The following is a 22,584-nucleotide window of genomic DNA, read 5'->3' as shown; positions in this document are numbered from 1 at the left end:
GTTGTCAAAAATTATGAGAAGGCAGGGGAATGGATTTAAGAGGGATAATAAATTAACCATGATGGAATGGTGGAGCAGAGTCAATGAGCCAAATAGCCTAATTCTGCTCCTATATCTTACGGGTTTATTCTCACTGAAACATAGCAAGCTGAGGGATGAATCAACATAGGTTTATATAATTATGAGGGGCATAGATAGGATAGTTAGTCTTGTTCCGTGGCTGGAGAAATCTAAACTAGAGGGTATAGATTCAAGATGAAAAAATTTGCTTAAAAGTGGGGTGGCGGGGGCATGTTTTTGAATAGATGGTGAGGGTTATACAGAACAAGCTGCCAAAGCAGTAGAATCAAATACTGTACAAACTACAGCCTTTTAAAGGCAATAGGAAGGACACTTGGATGGGAAAGTAGCCAAATACAGGCAAATGAGATTATCAGAGTTGAGCTGAAGACCCCATTTCTGTGCTGTATAACTAACTTAATAGGTTCAAATTAGTTACTTGGAAAATAAAATTTAAATATGCAAAATCCCTTGTCAATCACCAAGTTTATTTTCAGAAACAAAAATAATTTTGGCTCCAACCACAGGCAAAGTCCAGTGTGCAATAGATATCCTCCAAATTCTTTATTTATATACGCTCGCAGGAAGTTAAGTATATTATACCATAATGAAGCACTGGGTCTGGACCCTAAACTATAAATCTCTGCCTCCAATGGCTACATCTTTCAATACAACACAAATAAATTTATACAATAGGTTAAAACTTAAACATGCCTTCATTTGTGGGTATGCATTCAAGAAGCCGTAAATATTGTAAGCTCCAGTATACTTCATCCATTATTAAGGACCCCCGTTCACCTAGGACATGCCCTCTTCTCATTGCTACCATCAAGGTGGTACAGGAGCCTGAAGATACACAATGTTTTAAGAACAACTTCCCCTCTGCCCTCAGATTTCTGAACGGATATTAAAGCTGATTCTGACTGACTCAAAACTGAATATTCTCAGAGCACTGGAACTATCTGCTTTAGCTTTTATATAATCTGCAAATAATACACCAATTAGTGAAATGGGATGGCCATTGATTGAGCATCCTTATTTACAACTGAGAAATGAGCATTCAACATAACAGTGAAACGTCAGAACACCTTCAGATATCTCAATTTTTATTTCTCAATAGTTAAACAGTAGCATATTTGACTGTACAAGGCAAACATAACATAAATCAATTTTGTATACTGTTTAATTATAAACATCAGTTTTTAATGTAATGTATACAAAGCATATGAAAAGATTAGTCCCTCATTCTATAGTCTCAAATTATTCCATTATTTTTAATGTTTCAACTTTGATAAACTGTATTCTTGTCCCCTGTTAAATCATGCAGTTTTCAGAAACTGCAGATGTGGAAACAAAAAGCAGAATGCGAGATTGAAGGCAAATATCCTGAGAAAACAATAAATATACACAAAAAACAGACATTCAAGAAAACGCAACAAAACAATAAGGGTGAAATTTGTTGAATTTTTTTTTAAAGAAATGGCAAAGAGATTTTATGTTTTACGGTTTCAAGCTTAAGTCAATTTTCAGTAATGCCAATGAACCCAGGAATTCAACCATCTTGGAAAGTCGTTTCTGTCCATTTGGTAGTGGCAAAGCATATTGTCAAGTAAATCTAAACAGGACATAAAAAGAACATGGACGCTATATCAAACTAGAATTAAACCACAAAGATAAAGTCTCAATATTCTGTTAAACCTAATAAATATTTGCAAGTGCTGTTATTTACCTATTGTATATTTAATTACATTCATTAACAGTTATAAAACTGATTTTAATGAACATTAAAATAATTTGTTAATTTGATGGAAAGATTTGGAAATCATACAGTGTAAAAGAACACGCAAAAGAGATTAACAATGGGTTATAGCACACATACAAAATACCTCTAATTCAAGTGTTGAATCTTCTAACCCTGCGTAAAACACAGCATCTCAATCCCAGAGTACACTTTAGAATTTTTTTCATCTATTTACTTGTGCTGCAGTCATATAAGCTCATTTTACATCCGACATATTTCAAAGCAAGTTGTTCTCTATGAGGGCAATATTAAAATTAATACAGTCAGTAGTCACAATGAAATATGTGCATCATACATGAACCTTTTAGTACTTTCTTGTGATCTTATACAAAAGCTTGGAGAACCAAAACAGTAAGAAATCAATAACAATAGTATTTAGCTACAAAATATAGTCTGATTATCAGTAGATTTTGAGAGCATCAGCCTTAAGTAACAGTTTAATCTGCTATAATCTGTTAATCTGTTATAATTAATTATAAATGCTTCATAGCCCACAAAATAAAGGCCTTTGGCTACTACAGATAAAACAATTAAGTAGCTCAGTTACTGATTAACCAAAAGGAAAACAATTCAAGCAGCCTGGATTTCTGATGTTTAATAATATTTTTGTGGAGAAATGGAATGATTAATAATGCGCAATTTACGATTTGCAAAGACAACATGGGCATATTTATTACTAAGTAGATAAAAACAATTAAAGTTTCTAAGCCTTTAATTCAACTTAATTTAACACTGAGACTGAGACATTGTTAAACTGAGGTAATGAATGGCAGTACACCTAATTAATCCCCCAAAAAACCAACAGGAAATATGCCATCGCTACGATGAATGTACAGCAGAAAACTCCAGAAAGCAGCTGTACATTACAGCCCGACAGAATAGTGGGAACTTCAGATCTTCTTACATGGCGGTTATCCACACCAGATTCTATGTTTTGCTGCCTTAACAGCTACAGATAATTCCATCTACCAATTATGATGGATAGTCATAATTTAAAGTTGTCACACATTTCCCAATTGATCTCAGGTTCAGATTTACAATCTAGGAAGTATTTATATTGAAGACAGTATAATGACTTTTGGCCTACAAATGCCTGGGAATTCCAAAGGGATCAACAGCAACAAAGCAGACTTTGAAACAGCCACATTAAAAATAAAAACTTCACAAATTTTAGGAAATATAAATTTTAAGGTCAAACCTATTTCTCAAAACTGCCTTTTCAGTTTCAGGAGAATAATGTATCAATGGCAAAGACTGGGAAGCACCTAAATTTAATGCCGACCTCCGGAACTTGAAGCAAACTTGCATCAAGAATAGGAGTTGGGTATTGTACCAACTTTGAAGTTAGGATTGCGTGTTCAATTTGAGACAAATTGGAAACGCCAAAAAGAAAACACCCATACACTATTCCAAACCACAAGTCTTTTTTTAAGTGCAAATATTGTTGGTATGCAGGTAAAGTTCTGGATTTTAGAAGGTGAACCCAAAAGCACAAGACTTATTAGTGATACCTAATAATCAACATTGGCCAATATATCATAAGACCTCGTTTGCTACCATGAAGAACACAAGATATTTTACATTGACTTGCACTGACAGGTGAAGCCTGCCACTCTTAACAATATAGTTCTTTCAGTCTAAAAAAAAATTTAACGAAGTCTGTAATGTGATTTGAATCCACTCTGAAATTATTGAATGCTGCCAAATTAATTAAGCTCAATTTAATTTACTCTTAAAAATAAGTTACTTTTATGTTAGATACAAAAAGCAAAGCAGTTAGGGATTTCTGGGCCTTGCACAACAAACAGGAAATCCTAAACTAATTTTTACATTAAATTTGGCAGATATAAAATGTCCCAAAGCACAATCAAGGTACTACGCTATCCAGAACATCTCTGCAGCACTGGAGAATTGAGAACTAAAGCCTATGATCACTTTTGATATTTTTAACAGTCAAACATTTAACCTTTTCGTGGGCCATTTTCTTGACATCCATTTCTATGGGAATTTTCAGCTTTAAACCCATGTTATTTTCAGATCCATTGGTACAAGGGTGCTAAACAATGAAAGGTGAGGTAAATCAGTTACTAAAATGCAACACATTCCAACATCAGTCATTATGCTTTCTGGCCCACAAAAATAAAACTATTTCTAAAATTGAAACTGAATACAACCTTTAAGGGTCAAGTTATGTCAGCATTTCCATGAAACGATTATTTTGTTTAAATTATGTGTAATATTTTATGAGAGACAAACAACCCACTATTACGTACAGTAGGCAAATACACTGGTTATTTTCATGTAGCTGAGTTGCTCCATCAGGAATGTAGGTCTTCCTGCACTACTGTTTTTTTTAATATAGGTATAAACCAATAGTTGTGTTCAAATGTAAGTTTTTATTTATAAAATGTGAGTAAGTCCAGACTGTAAAATACTGAAGTTCATCTTTTATTCAAACCCTGATGTTTGATAATTAAAAAAGCAACACTGTAAAATACAGAGCTTTGGAGAACATGACCATCTACAGTCACATACATGGGGGGTACGGAACTAAAAATGGGCAATGGTGCTAACAGGCAACAACTAATTGGCAGCCTGTGAATAAAGCAGAATGCAAAATAAGTTGTCACCTTACTTTGCCCATTTTGTGCTATACCCCGAGATCAATTTCCTCTCAATGTGTTTCAAAGATCTTCCTAACCTAGTGCTTATAATGTTTGGCATTGGCTTTTGACTGTCTACTTAACACTATGGTAGGGAGCAGTGTAATTTACTGTGCAAGCCACAAATGCTATCGAATTAGTTTAACCCATAGAAGCTTGATAGCAGTAGGCCAGACTCCTGCTACTCATAGATTTGAGATGAGTAATTCCACAGTTTTCTTTATTCAGTGACTAAGAAAGTCAGCAATGCTACTGACTTAAACAGAAATAGCAGGACATTAACCCTATGTAAATGGCAGCCTGCTACCATTTAAACTAAGGCACAAGCGTAATTTAGAATAATATATTTATCAAAATAGTTTTAATTCATTTTTGTATAAAGAAGCATTATAGTATTAACATGCAAATAAATCAACACCCCTATCCAGCATTCTTTTAACATGCTGCAGGATAACATTTATAAACTTTTTACAGTTTCTAAAGTAATCCGAGCTACAATGATTCAGATTTCTATATCTCAAAGAGTTGTCTGTGACCGTGGAGATACAGGCATTGTAGAAGATGGAGTTGATGAATTAGAAACATGGGGAATCATTCCTGTTGAGGAGTCTGAAATCTGTAGTTCCTCTAGTTTCTTCAATAACTGCTCTCGTATCACCAACAATTCTTTGTATCGCTGTTGAACTGGATCTTGCTGTTCAGAGAGGAACAAGAACACCATTAATAAAAGATTAAGTATTTGGTTATGAGTAAAATGGTGTTATTTTATAGAACATAGAATAGTACAGGCCCTTCAGCCCACAATGTTGTGCCGACCCTTAAACCCTGCCTCCCATATAACCCCCCATCTTAAATTCCTCCATATACCTATCTAGCAGTCTCTTAAATTTCACTAGTGTATCTGCCTCTACCACTGACTCAGGTAGTGCATTCCACGCACCAACCACTCTGAGTAAAAAAAAAACCTCCTCTAATATCCCCCTTGAACTTCCCGCCCCTTACCTTAAAGCCTCTTATATTGAGCAGTGGTGCCCTGGGGAAGAGGCGCTGGCTGTCCACTCTATCTATTCTTCTTAATATCTTGTATACCTCTATCATGTCTCCTCTCATCCTCCTTCTCTCCAGAGAGTAAAGCCCTAGCTCCCTTAATCTCATAACACATACTCTCTAAACCAGGCATCATCCTGGTAAATCTCCTCTGTACCCTTTCCAATGCTTCCACATCCTTCCTATAGTGAGGTGACCAGAACTGGATACAGTACTCCAAGTGTGGCCTAACCAGAGTTTTATAGAGCTGCATCATTACATTGTGACTCTTAAACTCTATCCCTCGACTTATGAAAGTAACACTCCATAAGCTTTCTTAACTACCCTATCTACCTGTGAGGCAACTTTCAGGGATCTGTGGACATGTACCCCCAGATCCCTCTGCTCCTCCACACTACCAAGTATCCTGCCATTTACTTTGTACTCTGCCTTGGAGTTTGTCCTTCCAAAGTGTACCACCTCACACTTCTCCGGGTTGAACTCCATCTGCCAGTTCTCAGCCCACTTCTGCATCCTATCAATGTCTCTCTGCAATCTTTGACAATCCTCTACACTATCCACAACACCACCAACCTTTGTGTCGTCTGCAAACTTGCCAACCCATTCTTCTACCCCCACATCCAGGTCATTAATAAAAGTCATGAAAGGTACAGATCCCAGAACCGATCCTTGTGGGACACCACTATTCACAACCCTCCAATCCAAATGTACTCCCTCCACCATGACCCTCTGGTTTCTGCAGGCAAGCCAGTTCTGAATCCACCTGGCCAAACTTCCCTGGATCCCATGCCTTCTGACTTTCGGAATAAGCCTACTGTGTGGAACCTTGTCAAATGTCTTACTAAAATCCATATAGATCACATCCACTGCACTACCCTCATCTATATGTCTGGTCACCTCCTCAAAGAACTCTACCAGGCCTGTTAGACATGATCTGCCATTCACAAAGCCATGCTGACTGTCCCTGATCAGACCATGATTCACTAAATGCGCATAGATCCTCTCTCTAAGAATCTTTTCCAACAGCTTTCCCCACTACAGACGTAGGGCTCACTGGTCTATAATTACCCGGACTATCCCTACTACCATTTTTGAACAAGGGAACAACATTCGCCTCCCTCTAATCCTCCGGTACCATTCCCGTGGACAACAAGGACATAAAGATCCTAGCCAGAGGCTCAGCAATCTCTTCCCTCGCCTCGTGGAGCAGCCTGGGGAATACTTCGTCAGACCCCAGGGACTTATCCGTCCTAATGTATTTTAACAACTCCAACACCTCCTCTCCCTTAATATCAACATGCTCCAGAACATCAACCTCACTTATATTGTCCTCACTGTCATCAAGTTCCCTCTCATTGGTGAATACCGAAGAGATGTATTCATTGCGGACCTTGCTCACTTCCACAGCCTCCAGGCACATCTTCCCACCTTAATCTCCAATCGGTCCTACCTTCACTCCTGTCTTCCTTTTGTTCTTCACATAATTGAAGAATGCCTTGGGGTTTTCCTTTACCCTACTCGCCAAGGCCTTCTCATGCCCCCTTCTTGCTCTCCTCAGCCCCTTCTTAAGCTCCTTTCTTGCTACCCTATATTCTTCAATAGACCCATCTGATCCTTGCTTCCTAAACCTCATGTATGCTGCCTTCTTCCACCTGACTAGATTTTCCACCTCACTTGTCACCCATGGTTCCTTCACCCTACCATTCTTTATCTTCCTCACCGGGACAAATTTATCCCCAACATCCTGCAAGAGATCCCTAAACATCGACCACATGTCCATAGTACATTTCCCTGCAGAAACATCATCCCAATTTACACCCGCAAGTTCTAGCCTTATAGCCTCATAATTTGCCCCTCCCCAATTAAAAATTTTCCTGTCCTCTCTGATTCTATCCTTTTCCATGATAATGTTAAAGGCCAGGGAGCAGTAGTCACTGTCCCCCTGATGCTCACCCACTGAGAGATCTGTGACCTGACGTGGTTCATTACCTAGTACTAGATCTAGTATGGCATTCCCCCTAGTCGGCCTGTCCACATACTGTGACAGGAATCCGTCCTGGACACACTTAACAAACTCTGCCCTGTCTAAACCATTGGAACTAACCAGGTGCCAATCAATATTAGGGAAGTTATTTGTGACAACATTATAGAAAAAATATTCTCCCACAAAGTTAAAAAGTTCTTTTTGTGATTTAAGTTCACAATCTCTTCCAACCCACTCAATCCTTCATGTTCTTGAGCAATGTTAAATATGGCAACTGATGCACAGAGCATTTCAATAATTACTTGCCTCACCATGAATAGTAAACTAAACCAATTCCATATATATTATGACTACAAGAATAGGTGAGAGACTGGATGTTTGCAGTGTGTGATTTACCTTCTCACTCCTAACAACTCCAGTATCTGTAAGGCACAAAAGCGTGAGGGATTACTCCCCACTTCAGTACGGTTCCAACAGCATTCAATTAGCTGACTACCATTTCCAACAAAGCAGTCCACTTGAAGGGCGTCCCATCCACTCCCTCTGCTATCAGTGTGTCGTGTGTCAGCTGCTGCCAAGTATACCAACTACAAGATGTATTGGAGCAACTTGACAAGGCTTCTGTGACACCAGCTGCAGGATCTTTGACCTTTGCTGTCTAGAAAAAAAATGTCAGCAGGTATACAGGAATGCCTCTTCCTGTAAGTTCATTTAAAATCACAAACTATCCCAAATGTGAAACCTTCACTGTCACAATGTCAAAAACCCCTGGAAGTTCCTGTGTAACAACACTTACAGTAACTTTCTGTTTACTGTATTCAGCCAATGAGAAATAGGCTGAATACAGTAAACAGAAAGGTGAACAAAAAAAAAAGATGGCAAAGAGACCATGCGAAAACAGAATGGAAGCTAATTTAAAAAGGAATGCAAAATTACTCCACAGGCAATTAAATTATAAGTGGGCGGTAAGAGTAAGGATGAGATTGATTAGGCACTAAGGAAAGTGAACTTGTATGCAGGGACAATGCACATGGCTGGGATACCTAGAAAGTACTTCATCCTTGTCAAGGAATAGGATGCTAATAAAATCTCAGTGGAACAAAAGGTTGTAGAAACAATAACTGGGATGTCAGGTGAAAAGGAGACATCAAAAAGACAAGCAAAGCTTAAACTACGAACAGGTTTAAATGGTAGCATTTGAGATTGCCAAGGGATATCAGAAAGGACTTGGCATAATATTTCAAATACCTCTCGATACTGGGAAGGCATCAGAGGACTGAAAAATGAAAAAAGCAACACCAATGTTCAAAAATGATGACAAGGATACCTTCAACAGCAAGCTATCAGTTTAATCGCAGCCCATGGAAGCTTTTAAAACAAAAATTTGGGAAAACAGTATCAAGCATCCATAGAAATTTGAGTTAATTAAGTAAAGCAGCACAGACTAGTCAAAGACAAACTGACTAATTATTAGATTCAAGATTAGCAAAACTGTACCACACAAATTAATGATTAGCTTTAAGAGATATGAGCATCAGTGAAAATCTAGAAGGTACATTAGATTGATTTGGGATTTAAAACAACACATGAAAAAAAATCAGAAGAAAAATTATCTTTAATCATTTAAAGGAAGTGATGGTTGAATGGCACATTCTGTAACAACAGCCTTTGTCATGGAGTAAGCAACAAAATCTCATGCAACAAATTCATTATCTGATAAGACCATAAAACACAGGAGCAGAATTAAACATTCTGCCCATTGAGTCTGCTCTGCCATTTCAATATGGGTGATTTATTATCCCTCTCAACCCCATTACCTTTGATGCCCTTACCAATCAAGAACCTCCACATTAAATATACTCAATGACAGCCTCCAGAGCCATCTGTGACAATGAATTCTAGATCCACCACCTTCCGGCCAAAGAAATTTCTCATCCCTGTTCTAAAGGGACACCCTTCTATTCTGAGGTTGTGCCCTCTCGTCCTAAATTCCTCCTTATAGGAAACGTACTCTCCATGTCTACTCTATCTGGGCTTTGCAATATTTGATAGGTTCAATAGCATACCCCCTCATTCTTCTAAACTTCAACAAGTACAGGCCCAGAGCCATTAATGTCACGAACCTTCTCTGGTCCTCTCCAATGCTGGCACATCCTTTCTTAGATAAGGGGCCCCAAACTGCTCACAATACTCCAACTGAGGTCTGACCAAAGCTTCATAAAACCTCAATAAAGCATTAATCATATTGATGGAAATATGACAGATTCAGTCTGATGTTATGATCGAGTTTTAGTAAAACTGCTCAATGTACACGTTTTAAGAGGAGAAATCAGGATCAGTGAAAATATTGTATTTAAATTGAGTTGGGATTATGAGCAGCACATACCATGTTAAAGAATAGTAAAACTAAACAGAAAACTGATCTTTAATCATTTAAAGGAAGAGATGGTCAAATGGCTTAATTCTATAACAACACCCCTTTCTCATGGAGTAAGCAATAATATCTCAAGAAATTCATCATCTCACATTGGTGTCTGACAAACCAAAGTGCATAACCACAAAAGGAACAACTTTCTGGCTATTTTGCACCTTCAAAACCTTACTTGCTCTTGCAGAAACACACAGTGCATGGAAGACAATTTGATCTTTCTCATCATCTCCATACCTGTTGTCTGAACCAAGGGTTCCAACGGATGTAATAGTTGACCCAGAGATCCAAATGCCGCATGCTGGCCACTGGGTATAATACACGGTGGTCTTTTGTATAGAAGGGATTGATGTATTTGTCCATATCACTATTTACAAAAGACCACAAGGATACTGTCCTTTTCCGCAACTCCTTCAATCAAGAAAGAAAATGAATGATAATAGATAATGTTGTACAAATACTACAATCTGATGATTATATGGTATATTTTATCTTCAACCATTTCTTAAATGGTTAATATTGTACTCAACAATTTACATTAGTAAAATAGATCTGAACTGAATTATAAGTTTTCAGACAATTACATGGTTATGCTGATATCCAAGAGGAAAGCTGTAATTCAATACCCAAGAACCGACAGGATAATTTATTTTTATCAGGTCAGAGTCTCAAGTCATATAAAATTTGAAAACATACAAAAGATAGAAATGATAAATTCAGTGAGATACAGAAAAAGACAAGGCAGAGGGAAAGAGAAGTACTGATAAGAAGCACAGGCCATACAGAGACAGAAAGAGGAAAAAGAGACAGAAAAAGAATAAGGGAAGCAAGCAGAGAAGCAGTTCCAGGAAAAGAGACCCACAAAATTAGTGTTTCCTTACATTTATAAAGTGTCTTTAATGCAGTAAAATGTCCCAAGGCACATAACAACGACACAGCAAGTCAACTAGCATGAAAAAAATAATGGCAGCAGAGTTAAAATGGCATTATCGGCACAAAGATACATTCTTTCAATTAAGAGTATGCTGCAATTCTTCCCTTTCTTCTGGAATTTTGTATCTTGAGTTTTGGATTCCAAAATATGACACAAAAGATAATGGAAAATATGTTCTTTATGAGATTCAATTTCAGTTGCTTCCCCACCTCTTCCCTTCCATCTGCTTTCATTAATAGCTGCTGACTCCCCCAATAAAAGTCAAAAATAATGGAAAGTGCACTCAGTGGCCATTTTATTAGCCCATCCACTTCAAGGCCTAATGCATTGTGCATTCAGAATTGTTCTTCTGCACACCACTGTTGTAACGTGAGGTTATTTGAGTTACTGTCACCTTCCTGTCAGCTTGAACCAGTTTGAACATTCTCATTAACAAGGCACTTTTGCCCACAGAACTGCCACTCACTGAATTTTTTTTTTTTTTGTTTTCACATGATTGTCTGTAAACTCTTGAGACTGTTGCTGATCCCAGATCAGCAGCTTCTGAGATACTCGAACCATCCCGTCTGGCACAAACAATCATTCTATGGTCAAAGGTTTTTAGATCACATTTCTTCCCCAATCTGAAGTTGGCCTGAAGAACAACTGAACCTCTTGACCATGTCTGCATGCTTTTGTGCAATGAGTTGCTGCCATACGATTATGTCCTTCTACAGACATGCAGTAGAGCAGGGGTCCCCAACCTTTTGTGCACTGCAAACTGGTTTAATATTGACAATATTCTTGCAGACTGGCCGACCGGGGGGGGGGGGGGGCGGTGTTCAGGTAGGGAAGTAGGGTTAAACTCACCTCAACATGTCTTTTACAGTTAGGATTGCCAACTTTCTCACTCCCAAATAAGGGACAAAAGTAGCAGTCAAATCCCGGGACACTTGTGTTTACACCAAGAAAGACTACCATGACCATGAAGCCTTGCACGGGCACCTGTGTGCACATGTGATGTGCGCATGCGCGTATGTGCCGATTTTTCTCCCCACCTTCCTGACTACACTGTACATACATTATTTGTACTTTATATAGGCTGTGTATTTATCATATCGTTCCTGCTTTCACTATATATTAGTGTTATTTATTTTCAGTTTTATGTGTTATTTGGTATGATTTGGTTGGTTATTTTTTGGGTCTGGGAACGCTCAAAAATTTTTCCCATATAAATTAATGGTAATTCATTCTTCGCTTCACGCCATTTCGGCACCAAAGGTTTCATAAGAACCCTCTACCTTAGCGGGGGAAATACGGGACAAGGACGGTCCCATATGGGACAAACCAATTTAGCCCAATATACAGGATGTCCCGGCAAATACGGGACAGTTGGCAACCCCATGTTCAAGTTCAACAGTGCATGACGGGGAATGAGGAAAGGTGCAGCTGACTCATATCGTTTCCTCATGGCCCGATAGCACATGCTTTGTGGCCCAGTACCAGTCCGCGGCCCGGTGGTTGGGGACCGCTGCAGTAGAGAGCATCCTAACACTGTAGGATACCAAACCTGCACTCCGGTGGATAGGAAGGCTCTATAGTGGGTAGTCAGAACAGCCCAACACATCACTGTCACAGGCATATCTGCCATCAAAGACGTGTATGTACAAAAAGATGCCAGAAAATGGCCAGTAACATCATGAGGGATCCCACCCACTCTGTTCATGGACAGTCTGTCCCACTCCCATCAGGGAGAAAGCTACATAGCCAAGATCACCAGACTCTAAAAACAGTTACTTTCCCCAAAGAGTAAGGCTGATCAACACCTCCACCCGCTAACCCACCACCCCACCACTAGTTTATCATTTCCTATCAGTCACCTTATGTTCAGATACTCCTGTGCCTAGCGTCACTTTCTGGACATACAATCAATGTATGTAACCCATTTTATGTATTTATTTATTGTGTATTTTGTTATTATTGTGCTTTTTATCTTATTATGTTTCTTTTTGTGCTGCATTGGATCTGGAGTAACAATTACTTCATTCTCCTTTACACTTGTGTACTGGAAATGACATTACACAATCATCAATCTTAAATCTTGAATTAGATGTATGCATTAACAAGCAGTGTACTTGAGCGTTAATAAAGTGGCCACAGAGTGCAAATATGAAAGGAAAGGAGCCAAGGAGAAACTAAACCAGAATTGAGAGAGAAATAGGTGCAGTGAAATAAAAACAGCTGAAGAGAAAATAAGAGTGAAATAAAGGCAACCAGGATGAAAAGAATATTATAGCACACGCTTAGTTTAAAAAGGTGGGAAATACAAAATAATTTTTAAAATCCACGTACCTTCATTCTTATCCCACCTCCCTCCCTTATCCTTCCCATCTCCCAAACCAGTTTCAGTGCCTAACCACAGGTTTTAAGTAATTAAGCAGGTATACAGAATCCACCATGGTGATCACCACTAGATGTCTGGTAGGTAGTCTCCAAACTGTGCTTATACCAACCTCCTTTGTGCGCTGCTGTTCACAAGTGTAAAGGAAGGTTCCAAACCGACAGCTGTACAGATGATCCAGAACGGTAATCAAGAAAACTTCATTAAACTGGAAGGCAGTTGGAAACTAGAACCAAAAGAAAAAATATCCCTTTGAGCATACTTTAATAAATCTCCTCAAAGGTGAAAATGAAACTTTTACTTTACCTCACAATAAGATGGGGAGTCCTAGTTCAAATTAGTCTAATTTATATTTCATTTAATAATACCAAATAAAAGCTGACATTTTCTCACCAGAACGAGTCATTTGACTCAAATTGCCCAAGTTTCAGCCTCCCATACCCACAGACACTTCTTTTCTAATCTTCACTTCTGTATAAGAATGGTGGGAGATTTGATAGAGATATACAAAATTATGAGGGTTATTTACAGGGTAAATGCAAGCAGGCTTTTTCCACTGAGATTGGGTGAGACTAGAACTACAAGTTATAGGTTGAGGGTGAAAGGTGAAATACTTAAGGGGAACATGAGGGCGAACTCCTTCACTTAGACCAGGGGTTCCCAACCTGTGGTGCACGGACCCTTTGTTTAATGGTATTGGTCCATGGCATCAAAAACGTTTAAGAACACCTGACTTAGGAGGTGGTGAGAATGGAAACGAGCTGCCAGAGGTGGTGGATGCAGGTTTGATTGCTACATACAAGAGAAGTTTGGATAAGTACATGGATGGGAGGGATATAGAAGGCTATGGTTCAGATTTGGGTTGAAAGCACTAGGCAGAATAACAGTTCAGCATGGACCAGTTCACACACTTGAATTCGAGGGGAGGCCTTGCAGACAGGTTTGCTGGAGCTGTTGGGAGTGGTTTAAACTAATATGGCAGGGGGAATGAGAACCTGTATGATAGAGATGAGGACAAGCCAGCAGGTTTACAAGTTCATTGTTGTTCAGTCGTTAAGTCTGACTCTTCGTAACCTCATGGACCACAGGGTTTTCATGGCAAGATATGGAAGTAGATTGCCAGGCCTTCAACTCAGGATGATCTGCCTTTAAGTCCAGTGCTGATGCCACTACGCCACCAGCCAACCTGGTTTACAAGTAGATGATGTAAAGAAGGACAAGCCAATGATTGGGTACAACCGCAAACACAGCAAAGAGTTAAATTGTACCACAGAGGCAAAATTCATGAGGGCAAAGAATGCAGGACTGAAGGTGCTGTATTTAAATGCACTTAGCATTTGCAATAAGGTGGATGAACTCGTGGTGCAATTAGAGATTGGTCACATGGGCATCCGAGTCATGGCTGAAAGAAGGTCATAGTTGGAACTTTAACATTAAAGGATATAAATTGTATCAAAAGGACAGGCAGGAAGGCATAGGCAGTGGTGTGGCTCTATTGGTAAGAAGTGGAATTACATCTTTAGGAAGAGGTGACATTGGTTCAGAGAATGTCAAATCTTTGTGGGTGGAGTTAAGAAACTGAAAGAGTAAAAAAAATCATTATGGGAATCATATATAAGCCTCCAAATAGTAGCCAAGATGTGGGGTTGAGATTGCAAAGGGAGCTGGAAAGGGCAATCTCACAATTGTAATGGGGGACTTCAATATACAAGGGGACTGGGGAAAATCAGGTTGGTGTCAGATTCCAAGAGAGGGAATTTGTTGAATGCCTATGAGATGGGTTTTTAGAGCAGCTTGTGCTCGAGCCTGCTAGGGGAAATGCTATCTTAGATTGGGTGAGTGCAATGACCCAGATTTTATTAGTCAGCTTAACGTAAAGGAACCCTTAGGAGGCAGTGATTGTAATCTGATTGAATTCATACTGCAACTTGAGAGGGAGAAGCCCAAGTCACATGTATCAGTATCGAAATGGAATAAAGGGAATTACAGAGGCATGAGAGAAGAGCTTGCTCAGGTGTTTGGGAGGGGAATACTGGTGGGGATAATGGCAGAACAGAGGTGGCTGAAGTTTCTGGGAATAGTTCAAAGGCGCAGGATAGATATGTACCACAGAAGAAGTTCTCAAATGGCAGGGCTAGGCAACCGTGACTGACAAGGGATGTTGAGGACTGCAGAAAAGCCAACGAAACAGCATATAAGGTAGCAAAAGTGAGTGGGAAGGTGGATGATTGGGAAGCTTTTAAAATCCAACAAAAGGCAACTAAAAAAGCTATAAGAAGGGAAAAGATGAAATACGAGGGCAAACTAACCGATAATATATAGCATGATACTAAAAGTTTTTCATGTATCTAAAAAATAAAAGAGAGGTGAGAGTTGATATTGGACTACCGGAAAATGATGCTGGTAATGCTGAAATGGAGACAAAGAAATGGCAGATGAACTAAATAAGTACCTTGCTTCAGTCTTTACTGTGGAAGACACTAGCTATATGCCAGAAGTCCATGAGTGTCAAGGAGCAGTAGTGAGTGCCATTGCTATTACAAAGGAAAAGTGCTTGGCAAACTGAAAGGTCTTAAGGTGGATAAGTCACCTGGACCAGATGAACTACATCCTAGACACCTGAAAGATGTTGCTGAAGAGATAATGGATGCATTGCTCATGATTTTTCAAGAATCACCTGATTTTGACATGGTCCTGGAGGACTGGAAAATTGCAAATGTCATTTTACTCTTCAAGAAGGAAGGAAGACAAAACAGAGGAAATTATAGGCCAGTTAACCTAATCTCAGTGGTTGGTAAAGTGTTGGGAGTCCATTACTAAGGACGAGGTTTCAGGGTACTTGATAAAATAAGTCAAAATCAGCATAGTTTCTGTAAAGGGAAATCTTACCTAGCAAACCTGTTAAGAGTTCTTCGGAGAAGTAACAAGCAGGGTGAACAAAGGAGAGGCAGTGAATGTCATTTGCTTAGATTTTCAGAAGGCGTTTGATAAGGTGGCTTACATGAGGCTCCTTAATAAGATAAAATTCTATGGTGTTATAGGAAATATACTGCCATGGATAGAGAAATGGCTGACAGGCAAAAGGCAGCAAAGTGGGAATAAAGGGGGCCTTTTCTGGTTGGCTGCCAGTGACTAGTTGTGTTCTCAGGGGTCAGTATTAGGACTGCTACTTTTCACATTGTTTGTCAATGATTTAGATAGTGGAATTGATGGCTTTGAGGCAATGTTTACAGATGATAAGAAGATAGGTGGTGAAGTAGGTGGTGCTGAAGAAGCAGTGCGACTACAGCAGGACTTAGACAAATTGGAAGAATGGGCAAAAAAGTGGCAGATGGTACAGTGTTGGGAAATGCATGATAATTCATTTTGGTAAAAGGAACAATAGTGCAGACAATAATCTAAATGGGAAGAAAATTCAAACATCAGAGGTGCAGAGGGGCATAGGAGCCCTCATGCAAGACTCCCAGAAGGTTAATTTAGAGATTGAGTGTGGTAAAGAAGGCAAATGTAATATTGGCATTCATTTCAAGGGCAATAGAATACAAAAGCAAGGAGATAATGCTGAAGCTTTATAAGACACCAATGAGGCTGCACTTGGAGTATTGTCATCAGTTTGGGCCCCTTATCTCAGAAAGGATGCATTGTCATTGGAGACAGTCCAGAGGAGGTTCACGAGGATTATCCTAGGAATGAAGGGGTTAACACATGAGGAGTGTTTGGCAGCTTTGGGCCTGTACTCACTGGAATTTAGAAGAATGCGTGGGGATCTCTTTGAAATCTACTGAATGTTGAAAGGACGAGATAAGGTGGATGCAGAGAGGATGCTTCCTGTAGTGGGGGTAACCAGAACTAGAGGGCACAACCTCAAAATTGAATGGTGGCCTTTTAAAAGAGGCAGAGGAATTTTTTTTTTAGCCAAAGAGTGGTGAATCTGTGGAATGCTCTGCCACAGACTGTGGTGAAGGCCCAAGTCTGTGGGTATATTCAAAGTGGAAGTTGATAGATTCCTGATTGGCCAAGGCATCAAGGAGTATGGCGAGAGGGCAGGTGTATGGAGTTGAATGGGATCCAGGATCAGCCATGATGAAATTGTGGAGCAGACTCAATGGGCTGAATGGCCTAAACTGCTCTTGTCTATGGTCTTTTGGGCCAAAGGCCTTGCTCCTGTGTTGTGGTGCTCTACAAATCTATAAGTGAATCTGCCATTGTCTGCACTTAAGTCACTACCATGATCAGCCCAGTCAAGACATCTCCCCCTCCTCAGATCTGAAGCTACAATATTAACTTTCTATGACCTCAGCTGGCCTCAAAAGAGTAGAACTGTAAATAAACTATTGAATATTACTGGAACAATGTTTTTCGTAATATCCAGGGCAATATTATTTTAAATGAAATTTTAAAAATACATATCCTATGAATGTACTTTTTCCAAATCTGATTTTATTGTATAAACAGCTTTCTGTAACACCAACATTCTCACTGTAGAAGTTAATCAAAATATTCAGAAACATGAAGTTCAGTTTGAAACAAGTCATCAAGTGGGGCCTAGTATTAAAAGCACTCACCTGTTTTGTCATTTGCCACACACAGTCAATGAACTGCAGGAATATAGGAGATCGATCTGCATCTGCATGATTCTTATCACCATGCCCAACTCTCTAAAATGGAAAACATAGTCAACAAGTGTTTCCCAATCCAACTAAAGATTACAGATAATCTTCATTTTAAAAATATATAATTGCCGACTGACAGCATCCCGATTTTAAATTGACGATGCTATCTTGCATAATGCTAAACACATTGCAGCAGTTATAAAATTCTTAGCAGTACTGAAGGTCCTGTGACTGCAACCTGTTCAGATGTTGATAGAGTTTATGGCTTATATTTTAAGAATGATCAGAATTTTACTAGATACCTATCATCAATTGGGGATGTCTATACATTCCTATAATCTAGAACATAAGGAAAAGGAGCAGGAGTAGGCCATCTGGCCCATCGAGCCTGCTCCGCCGTTCAATAAGATCATGGCTGATCTGGCCATGGACTCACTTCCACCTCCCTGCCTTTTCCCCATAACCCTTAATTCCCCTTCTATGCAAAAATCTATCCAAACTTGTCTTAAATATATTTACTGAGGTAATCTCTACTGCTTCATTGGGCAGAGAATTCCACAGATTCACCACTCTCTGGGAAAAGCAGTTCCTTGTCATTTCCATCCTAAATCCCCCGAATCTTGTGGCTATCTCTTGCTCTCCTAGTCCTACTAAGTTTATACACCAGATTTATGAGGCAGATGGCCTAATAACTAAGCCTACAGCACTCATGCTGTGATTATCACAAATTTGTCTTTTACAATGACACGAGCTAGACCTCCAGTTCATCAGGAGCGGCTAACCATCTGCAGAAGTGAAAAACGGCTCTCCCACCAGCAGCTTAGAACATGTGAGCCAAGGTAGAATTCAGATTCAGCTCCAAATGCTATGCAAGTACATTTTACCATTCGGGAAATATCCAACAATCTGCAGTGTTTGCCTTCAGACAAAAATTACACTCTTCAGAATCATCCTTTTATAGCTAAATAGTATTCAATTCTTCATTTATTATCTGTGGTATGCGCATATTGCAGGCAAGCTAACATTTATTACCCATCCATAAATGTCCTCAAGAAGCTAGTGAAGAGGGCTGATATTAAGATATTAAGTGGGTTATTTATTATTTATTTAAAGGTATAGCATGGTAACCAGCCTCTCTAGCCCAACAAGCCCGCACCACCCAATTACACCTGTCACCAATTAATGTGGGAGGAAACTAGAGTACCCAGAGAAACCCATACCTCTACTTTCTTAGAAGCTTGCGCAGATATGGCATGTCCTCTTAAACTTCGGCAAGCTTCTATAAATGTGCAATGGAGACTATTGACTAGTTACATCACAGTCTGGTATGGAAACACCAATGTCCTTGAATGGAAAAGCCTGCAAAAATTAGTGAATACATCCCAGTCCATCACAGTTAAAGCCCTCCCCACCAATGAGCACTGTCGCAGGAAAGCAGCATCCATAATCGAAGACCACACCACTCAGGACATGCTCTCTTCTCACTGCAGCCAGCAGGAAGGAGGTAGTGGAGCTCAGGTCTCACAACACGAGGTTCAGGAACAGTTATTACCCCTCAACCATCAGGCTCTTGAACCAGAGGGACTAACTTCACTTACCCATCACTGAAATGTTCCCACAAACTATGGACTCATTTTCAAGCACTCATATTCTTGATATTCATTGTTTATCTGTTTCTTCTTTTTGGATTTGCAGTTCATCATCTTTTGCACATTATTTATTTGTCTACCTTTATTGTTTGCAGTTTTTCATTGATTCTATTGTGTTTCGGTGTACTTACTGTGAATGCCCACAAGAAAATGAATCTCAGGGTAGTATATGGCAACTTGATAATAAATTTACTTTGAACTTAAATCTATTTCTACAGCAGGACATTGCCTTTCAGCAAAAGAGGAAATTATATGCATTATAAAGAACTTTTGAATTTAGTATAGTAAATCACTTGGTTAATAACTAATTGAACAGTAATATCAGCTGTTCAAAATTCAGCAACATTTCAAGAAATCAGCCCTTCCATTAGCTGCATTTTAGTGGAAAACGTTTACTTCAGCTGGCAGGTTACTTCAGACAGCAGATTACATAGGTCGGCAGATCTTACTGGGTCCAAATGATCAACATCATGCAAATGTCACTAAAGACAATGTATTAACATTTGTCAACATCTTTATAACTTCAGAACACCTATGGGCACACGCAGCACAGTAGCGTAGTGATTAGCGTAATGCTGTTACTCTGCCAGCAACTAAAGTTCAATTTCTGCTGCTGTTTGTTAAAATGATGTACATTCTCCCCATGCATGAAGATTTTCTCCAGGTGCTCTGGTTTCCTCCCATATTCCAAAGACGTATGGGTTAGTAGTTTAATTGATCACATAGGTATAACTGGGAACATAGACTCATTGGGCTAGAAGTGTCTGTTACCGAGTTTTATCTCTAAACTAAATTGTACCAGTTTCTGCAATACGCCTCTGTCTCCAGAGGTAATAATTTAATAATTAGAATTTAAGTTTGCAGCAATAAAATAGTAACTTAATTTCAAGAGGATTGCATGAGGGAAGGAGACAAAGCAGACATTTGTTGACCTTTATAATGCATCCAAAACATTACATTATGAATGAGTCTCAATATTAACATTCGCCAATAAGCAAGCTTTTCCATAATAAAACCTAAGCCGTACCAAAAGCTACAATGTTCCAAAGGACCCTCTATTCAGAGGGATTTTGATTCTCTTCAGTGAGAGATACATGTATTATGTCACGCAATGAATACTGTTACTCTTATATTATCCACACTATGACTTATACATTACTCCGTGTACACAGCATCAGAGCAGTTGGGTAACATAAATTCACCCTTACAAAATTCACAAATTAGAGTCTGAATAGTGGTTTGAAATTCTTACCGTTGCAAATTTGTGCCCAAAGCTTATCCACTCCTTTTCAATAAGTACTTCAAACCCTTTGGTCGTTCGATAAAAGCTGTCAAGCATTAGTAAAGCTAGAGATGTTAGTTGTGCAGTACGATCCCAGCCATCACTGCAGTGGATCAATGCTGAATTCTTTCCAGATGCGACTTTGTCTGCGACTTGGATGGCTCCTGCCAGAACAAACTAGATATAAAGATGTAAGTTGCAAAGATGGGTTCTTTTTAAAAAAAAAGCTTACTCATTTTACAATATAAATCTTTATTGTTTCCAAGAAACTCAGTTAAAAGGATCTAAAAATTCATTTTGGTTCGGAATGTTGTTGCTTGCTTCTATTGTTTGCATGATTTGTGTTTTTGGTTTTCCTTTCTCTGCACATTTGGTGCTGGTCTTTATTTATTTTTAATTGGGCTCTTTCGGGTTTCTTGCTCTGTGGCTGCCTGTAAGCAAACAAATCTCAAGGTTGTATAATTTATACATTCTTTAATAATAAATCTACTTTGAAATCCTTGAAAAGGTGGTACTGAATAAAAATTACAAGCACAATTAAAAGTATTTTTGTGACAACTTGTTAATTCAGATTCATTTATTTATCACATCCACATTGAAACCTAGTGAAAAGTTTGAATTAACAACCAACATATTGTAGCACTTAAGTAAAAACAAAGTATAAATTATTATCTCCATAATCAGGCTTGGAAAGGTGAGAAATTGTGCTGTCTACTTTGCTTACTTTCTTTAAATAAAATATGAATGTAGCACATCATGTTTAGCTGCTCATCACCAGTCACCTTACACAACAGCAGTCAGAACCATCCTCACCTTGATGTGTTCCAACCAGTGTGTAGACTCAAGACTTGACAGCCAATGGGACTCCTCCACAGTGGGGTACACTATATCCTTCAACTTCCTTAGAGACTCCCTCATCACATGGATATTATGAATGTCAAGGAAAATGAGTTCTGCTTTCTGATAGGCATCATCACCTTCATAGCCTCCACCAGTAGCCTGAAACATAAAAAGGGGACATTCTCAATTACCAACAAAAGACCGTGATTTATATAGGACTGGATAAGAGGAAGAGGTTTTTACAAGATACACACATAACAATTTCAAAGCAACTCAACCAGGTAATATTTTTTTAAAATCACATTATACAAGAAATACAAAAATAACATTTAAAACATTCAAGATATTATATGTAATTGACCTTTGAATAATGTAGCTTTTTATTGGAAACAGAAAAACATTAGTCAAATTACCTTAGAGTTTCAGTGTACCCAGCTTCAGAGCAGTTCAGGTAACAGAAATTCAACCTTACAAAATTCACAAATCACAATTTAAAAATCTAAGATTTCAGAATGCAACCCCACCATAATGCCAGGACATAAAGTATGTTGCAACTTTCAAAACTTGGGCATTATTAAACAGCTTCTGTACCTACAGTAAAATACATACATGAAGAATTAAAGTGAGAAATGATTAGCTTTCATTTCATTCACATTTTAATAAGTTTGATAATTTTTGAACATTTTATGAATCTCTAAACATAACTTACTTTTATTCTGCTACTTTTCACAGCTTTTTTTATTCTGTTGTTTCTTTCCATACCTTGTGGTGCATCGGGCGGCATTTTTGCTGTTTCCATAGCATTTTGACTGATTTTTACAAGGCCAAGTTGTTAGCTTGATGCTCAACCCAGAATGGTTGGAAAGCGTGCAAGGGGCCGGCCAGATTCGAACTAGGGACATT

General features: G+C 38.8%; 1 protein-coding gene across 3 annotated transcripts in view; it reads right to left on the bottom strand.

Moving 5' to 3' along the window:
• Nucleotides 1–1,131: 1,131 nt before the first annotated feature.
• The window catches only part of mtm1 (myotubularin 1), a 181,599-nt gene continuing 160,146 nt past the window's right edge, over nucleotides 1,132–22,584 (bottom strand). For all 3 annotated transcript variants that reach the window (XM_063061111.1, XM_063061109.1, XM_063061110.1), the window contains 6 exons: nucleotides 21,655–21,840; nucleotides 20,812–21,018; nucleotides 17,863–17,955; nucleotides 13,410–13,523; nucleotides 10,221–10,394; nucleotides 1,132–5,218 (listed from right to left, as the gene is read on the bottom strand). In XM_063061111.1, the coding sequence (XP_062917181.1) occupies nucleotides 5,042–5,218; nucleotides 10,221–10,394; nucleotides 13,410–13,523; nucleotides 17,863–17,955; nucleotides 20,812–21,018; nucleotides 21,655–21,840 (951 nt within the window). In that variant the 3' untranslated portion in view covers nucleotides 1,132–5,041. The remainder of the gene's footprint in view (nucleotides 5,219–10,220; nucleotides 10,395–13,409; nucleotides 13,524–17,862; nucleotides 17,956–20,811; nucleotides 21,019–21,654; nucleotides 21,841–22,584) is intronic.

This window comes from Mobula hypostoma, chromosome 10 (assembly GCF_963921235.1).
Source record: "Mobula hypostoma chromosome 10, sMobHyp1.1, whole genome shotgun sequence".
NCBI lineage: Eukaryota > Metazoa > Chordata > Chondrichthyes > Myliobatiformes > Myliobatidae > Mobula > Mobula hypostoma.
This window is presented reverse-complemented; position numbering and strand designations above follow the sequence as displayed.